The sequence below is a fragment of the Cibotium barometz genome, chromosome 24, assembly GCF_041138505.1.
Source record: "Cibotium barometz isolate CiBa-2024 chromosome 24, ASM4113850v1, whole genome shotgun sequence".
In the NCBI taxonomy this organism is placed as follows: domain Eukaryota; kingdom Viridiplantae; phylum Streptophyta; class Polypodiopsida; order Cyatheales; family Cibotiaceae; genus Cibotium; species Cibotium barometz.
This window is the reverse complement of record NC_141069.1, coordinates 25027296-25033802: the sequence shown is the minus strand read 5'-3', so window position 1 is coordinate 25033802 and position 6507 is coordinate 25027296. Positions and strand designations below refer to the sequence as shown.

Genomic DNA, 6507 nt, shown 5'->3' with positions numbered 1-6507 from the left:
TTCCAAAGCCAAGGTTGGATGGAGGCTTACGATACACGTAAGTACCTCCTACTACATGAAACTACTTTACATGTACTGCTCCAAGAGTTACTGTACAATGACAATCAAGGTGGAGATCTTTCCTCCATCTAATGATTCAAGCACATGATCATCAGAAAGGATATCATCAATAGACATCATTTCTGCAAGACTTTCATCATGTCATGTTTTTGTAGTTAGAAACTTAACATGGAGAAGGGGTTGGAGGCCTCCTTTGAAGCATGTAATCCATGTACTGATCAATTCAAAACCTTGAGCAAACCAACCCCTTTCAACTGTAATCCATGTACCCATAAATTAAAACCAACTAAAAACACTTGTGTACAAAAAACAACAGGCTGTTCCAACACCTGCTGATCGACCAAACAATGGACTTAACTCGAAGTTCGATGGGAAAAAAAGCCCCATGTATGGGTAGGAAACGGTGTTATTCTACTATACATATACCACACTGAGAACCTAAGCAAGCACAAAACAATGTGTCAGCACTCTCTCTGCAAATTCGCGACCCTATATAATTGATAGGCAGCACTCTCTGCAAATTGGTGCCCTATATCATTGACAGGCCACTGGAAGAAGACGTTATTTGATTTCCCCTTGTATATAAATAGTGGGAGAAAAACAATCCATACTTCCACTCTATCGGCATTCGCGAAGCAGGTACAAGGATGGGCTTGGGAGATCTGTTGAGCTTGCATAAATCAACTGATTTATTTCCCCATGATTTGGAGTCAGAAGGGTTGGAACATTCCATGGGGATATATCCACCTGACACAAGCAACCAACCATCCACATCAATGCAACATCAAGGGTTGGAAATTCAAAAAAATATTATAAACCACAATGTGCTACTTTGATTTGCAAGCCATACTGACATACCAAAAGAGAGCCAGGCGAGCATAGAGCCCCATCCCCTCTATCCAGAGCCATTATGTTCTCCTTGCCATTAGTCTCTGATTTATTAAGCAGGGATTGCACTAGTTCTTCACCTCTGCAATCACTTGACAAGATTTGTTCTGCCTCCATGTATGCAGCAGCAGTATGCTGACTTAAGTGCTGCATCAAGCTAAGAGCATCTTCCCCGTAGTTCTCACAGTAAGAGCCAGAGAAATCCTGGCCAAACAAGATATGGCAACCAATCCAACAATCAAGGAACAATGAGTTTCACTCTCGAGGAACAGAAACAACGAAAATGGTCTCAAATAAATGATTAGAGCAAATAAATTTGGGCTAAGTCATTGCACTTCATAAATCAATTGGGGGCATGCAGCTGATTGCCAGCCTCTCTAGCTGATCCCTGCATGAGAACTAGCAATCTGTGTCATTGTTTATATGTGAATACGAGGATACCAACCAGGCATGGAGCTAATTGCCAGCCTCTCTAGCTGATCCCTGCATCAGAACTAGCAATCTGTGTCATTGTTTATGTGTGTATACGACAATACCAACCAGGTATGGAACTTGATGTTTGACTCAGCCTATGATGCATCATGTATTATAGCTGCTCATTTATAAATGTCGTACCATAGCATTTATGTTTTATTAACACTTTTGAATACCATCATAGAGTGTATGAATGGTCCTTTGTACCTGGTTGGTGTCATACATACTATGACACCAACTAGGTACATAGGACCATTCACGTCAATTTTATAAAGGTCAATGACAAGAAAAGCCCCATGACAATGTAAAAATACTCTGTCAAGTTACATCTAATAATTAAAAGCAACAATTCATTTCTAATTTATGAACTGAAATATGCCTGACATTACCTCTAATATTGCACACGTCCCCTCCTTTTGTGTTGAAAGGGACCCTGAACAGATTGGGGACTTCCAGCTAACCAACGGTGAGCATAATGCCCTGTGATAAAACATAAAACAAGGTAGAGATCATCACAGCCCCTCTTAAAAAGACAAAATGGAGCTAAAGACAGTTACAGACTCCCCTCACTCTCTCTCTCTCTCTCTCCCTGTGGATGACACAGGAGACCATCATCCCATATTACCCCTTTGAATAAAGAAGTGGGCTCTCTCTCTCTCTCTCTCTCTCTCTCTCTCTCTCTCTCTCTCTCTCTCTCTCTCTCTCTCTCTCTCTCTCTCTCTCACCCAGATTCAGCTTTTTAGTTCAGTACTTTTTCATTTTGTTGGGATGACAGAGGATACCCCACACAGGTACACTGATTTGTCTCGTAGGCCGAGTTCGGTCTTTTGGAAGACGTTAATAAAATCTTTCTTTTTCTCTCTCTCTCTCTCTCTCTCTCTCTCTCTCTCTCTCTCTCTCTCATATTACCCTTGATAGGGACATTGGGTCTATGAGACTTCATCCACTCTCTCTCTCTCTCTCTCTCTCTCTCGCTCTCTCTCTCTCTCTCTCTCTCTCTCACATATTACCCTTGATAGGGACATTGGGTCTATGAGACTTCATCCATTCTCTCTCTCTCTCTCTCTCTCTCCTTTGAATAAAGAAGTGGGCTCTATGAGACCACATCCAAGCCAAAAATATCCACATGGAACTGTAATGACACTGTGCTCCAACCCACAGGGCTTTTGCTGTTGCAGCCAGTTTTTGCAGATCATTTAGGGTAACTACAGCACCGGGTCAACTGTTTGCAAGTGTGTTTCAGGTCAGTCCACCAGGATCAGTGCCTCTGTTCGCAACAAAGAGTCCAGCATTTTCATCTTTCAGGTCTGCATTTAGGGTAACTTCAGCACCAGAGGCCAAGGCCCAATGTGGACACATTTATTATTATTGGATTTTTCTTTTTAGGGTTGGAAGTCAACCCACCCTAAACGCCAGCCAACCAGCCCATAAAACACTATAAATAAAGGGCAAGGGGCTGAGAGTCATTCATGTTGAGTTTTGTATGTGCTCAGAGACAGAGGTGGGCAGCTACAGGCATTCATCACATCAGTGTTCCTGAGTCAGATATATCCTTGATCTGAAATCAATGTACATATACATTCATATTCACGTTCTCATCATCCTTGGTGAAGTCAAGTCGTATGAATCTCATGGAGAGTTTGATCTTGTCTATTGCATGTTTTCAGTTACGCTTCCGCATAAGGAGATTTGCATTGAACTGCATCTTAATATGTGATTGTGTTCATCTCCATTAAGTTAAGCACGCACGTAACATCTTTGCACAATCCTCAGAGTAGTCAGAGGAGACCAGATATATGTAGATGAGACTATGGAGGCTAGGGAGGACATCGGTAGCAGGATAATATATCCCACCAAAGATACCCACATATACCCACTTACATGGCTCCTTGTACATCAATCTTTATGTGACAAGACATTTTCTTCCTAGGAGACTTTGATGCTCCAACAAGGAGCTAGCAGGTGCAGTTTTGTTAATGTACGGACCCCAACACGCTACGTAAGATAGACCCAGTGGACATGGAGGTTTGGCAGATCATTTCTACAGCTAGAAGCAGCACATGGTTTTGCAATACATAAAGGTATGGTGAGATGGCCCATTCTTCAAATAGTATCACATGCTTCCTGCATGGAGGAGGCTCCCGACCTTATCCCCACAAATCACGGACTTGTACCGAAAGACCTCACCTACCTTGCCGTGTCCATCCAGCTCCTTAACACACCCGTCACCCATTACATTTTCATCCACGCTCTAGATAACATGTGTGAGGATGACATCTACCCCTGTCACCTCACTTGACACCTCAGCCCCTCTTGATATTCTCACATCACAGCTTACCACCATCTTGCACACTTCAGCCATAGCTTCTCTTCCTTGTACACCTCGTTCTACTACCAAAGCACCTTGTATATCCATGTCATAGTCACATGGGACACGAAATGGGAATGGGGAACGGGGGCGGAAAAGAGTGACATGGGACGGGAATGGGAACGGGAAGATGCTCCCATCCCCAACATTGTCAAGTCTAGAAATGCCCATTCCCTGTGACTATGAGATTCCATGTCCCAAAATAGCTAGTACTGTTGGTTATGTCCACATGGCCATTCCCAGGAAGTTCAGGTGTGAACAAATCTTACACACGGGCACTTTTTACCATAACTGGACATGGGTTTTTTCCCGTGTGAACACACTCTTGTGTGTTGGGCACTTAGCCCTAGGCCTTTTATGTACTCACTTGTACTGTCATCTTATTATTATTAGAGAGTACGTTTCAAGCATCTATCTCTCTCTCATATTTCTTTGTATACATGCAATCTCCCCCCAAGCCCAACATTGGTATCAGAGCAGATTTAGGGTTTCTGCACTGTGCGCCTGCTGATTTAGGGTTTCTATACATGCGAATCTGAAGAATTGTCAGTCTGTCCGTACAGCAGTGTACAGTTCAGCCGTACAGTCAAATCAGCAGAAATTAGGCTGCTGTACAGTCCATGCAGGTAGGGTTTACTGATTCTCTGTTGTACATTGCTGTTAGCTGGGCGATACATTGCTGTTAGCTGGCCGTACGCTGCCGTCTGCACCCTGCTGCCTTCATCATCTGCTCCAGCTACCATACATTTGAGTGCAAAATTGGGGATTTCGGGCAGAAATTGATAGGTTAACTCGTACATTTACAGGGATTTACAGGTTACAGGTGTTCTTCTCTGACATTGAGACATTCCTCTCAATTCCTACACACATGCTGTTATGCCTGATTTTATGCAGCAGTTGCAGTTATTGCAGTTAAAATTTGGGGCTTTTACAGTTTTTGACAGAAATTGCAGAGTTGAGCAGTTATTTTGGGATTTCACAATTGTTTTATGCACTAGTGGCTGTGTTTTCCTATTTATGCCGTATTAGTGCCATCACTTGCAAATTGTGTGATGTACAACCAGTTGATGCACATGTATTTTGCAGTGTGAAACACTTCGCTTATATTGCAGTGTTGGATTTTATCCGATTTTTCACATATTTGGTTATCTTGCTGTTGGGCTTGTGTTTGCCCTTGATTCACACTTTGTGGGCATATGGCTGGGAACACTAATGAACTGTTTGTGCTGTCCACCGAAGATAAGTTGGATGGATCATGGCACCAACTATCCTATGTGGGCATACATGATGCACCACATACTTGTTACAAACAATTTATGGTCCTATGGATCAGGCACTGATGTAAGACCTGGTTCTATCACGTCTACTTCCAGTACTACTTCTACAGGTGATGAATCCTCTGTTGCAGCAGCTGCTTCTGCTCCTCCCACTATGGAGCAGATGAGGTGGGATGGCAGAGATGCACAAGTGCATGCATTCATGCAAGCACCACATTATCCCTCAAATTCGGTCGTGTACCACAGCCAAATAGGCTTGATTGTGCTGGCATCACTGTACCAGGTGCGCAATGAGACGCGTGTTGCATACTTGCACAAATGTCTTGAGGATGAGCATCTTGATGAAGGTGGCTCTATGGATGCATACCTTACTCGTGTTAAGGATTTGCGTGATCAACTCATTAACATTGATAAGTTCATTTCTGACAGTTCCCTCATTTCTAATGTGTTGAATGGTTTGCCCGAGTCATACGAGGGTTTTGTGACAACTCTTTGCCTGACTTCTAAAAAGCAAACTGATTTGTACACTTTTGATGAGTTAGTTGGGCTTCTTCTTCTTCTTCTTCAGGAAATGTAGCCGCAAAGAAAAACAGATGTAATTATTGTCGGAAACCGGGCAATCTCATTGACGAGTGCCTGAAACAGATTGCCAGTGAAAAAAGAAGAAGATGCAAAGTTCTAGCACTGTAGGTTCTTCTACTGCCCAGGATCATGGATGAGATCAATTTTGCCAAGCCTTGACCATTACATCCTCACCACATCCTGTGCCAGATCCTGATAATGGCTATGCTATCTATGTCTACTCTTTTGGATCTCTATGGCAAATGCATGTGAGGGAGGGCATTTTTTGCTTTATGCCGGAAATATTTTTTGGTCACTTGTGTTTTTGACCCTCTTGCTTTATCTATGCATTCAGAGACTCTACATTTTTTTTGCAGTGATGTCTACTCATGGATATGCCTTTTATCTGCAGTATTGGCTTGGTCCATGTGTTTGTCACGTCACTTGAAGATTTTGTACAGTTGTCTCCATTGCTTTCTTTTGTGGGAATATGCATCTCTTTGATTGCCATAAATACCATTGCGCCTTGTATAGCTAAAAGTTTGCACTACGCTTTCATAGCAATGGCTGATGCATGCCCTTGAGGCCCCCCACTTAATGACTCATTTTGGGATTTTTTTGTCCCAACATTTTCAACCCATTGTTCAATTTCTGAAAATCAGTCATATCAGCCCCTTCCCATTTCTGATTTCATACCTGTCGGCTTGTCCATTGACATAACACTATTGCATTTAGGATAGCATACACAGCTTTTCTATTGCTGTTATTTGGTACGTATGGTGGTTCTTGCCTATGCTTATTACTGGACCAATTGAAGACCATTTCAGGCTGATTTGCTTTGATCTTCTACTGTCATAGATGTTGGTCTTATGCAGAACT

At 42.6% G+C, this 6507-nt stretch overlaps 1 protein-coding gene across 1 annotated transcript in view; it reads right to left on the bottom strand.

Annotated features, from left to right (window-relative positions):
• Positions 1–308: 308 nt before the first annotated feature.
• The window catches only part of LOC147625071 (transcription factor MYB3R-1-like), a 59358-nt gene continuing 53159 nt past the window's right edge, over positions 309–6507 (bottom strand). Inside the window, exons 9-11 of the mRNA XM_086818325.1 lie at positions 1812–1902; positions 919–1152; positions 309–807 (exon numbers count right to left, since the gene is read on the bottom strand). Of these exons, the coding sequence (XP_086674451.1) occupies positions 679–807; positions 919–1152; positions 1812–1902 (454 nt within the window). The 3' untranslated portion in view covers positions 309–678. The remainder of the gene's footprint in view (positions 808–918; positions 1153–1811; positions 1903–6507) is intronic.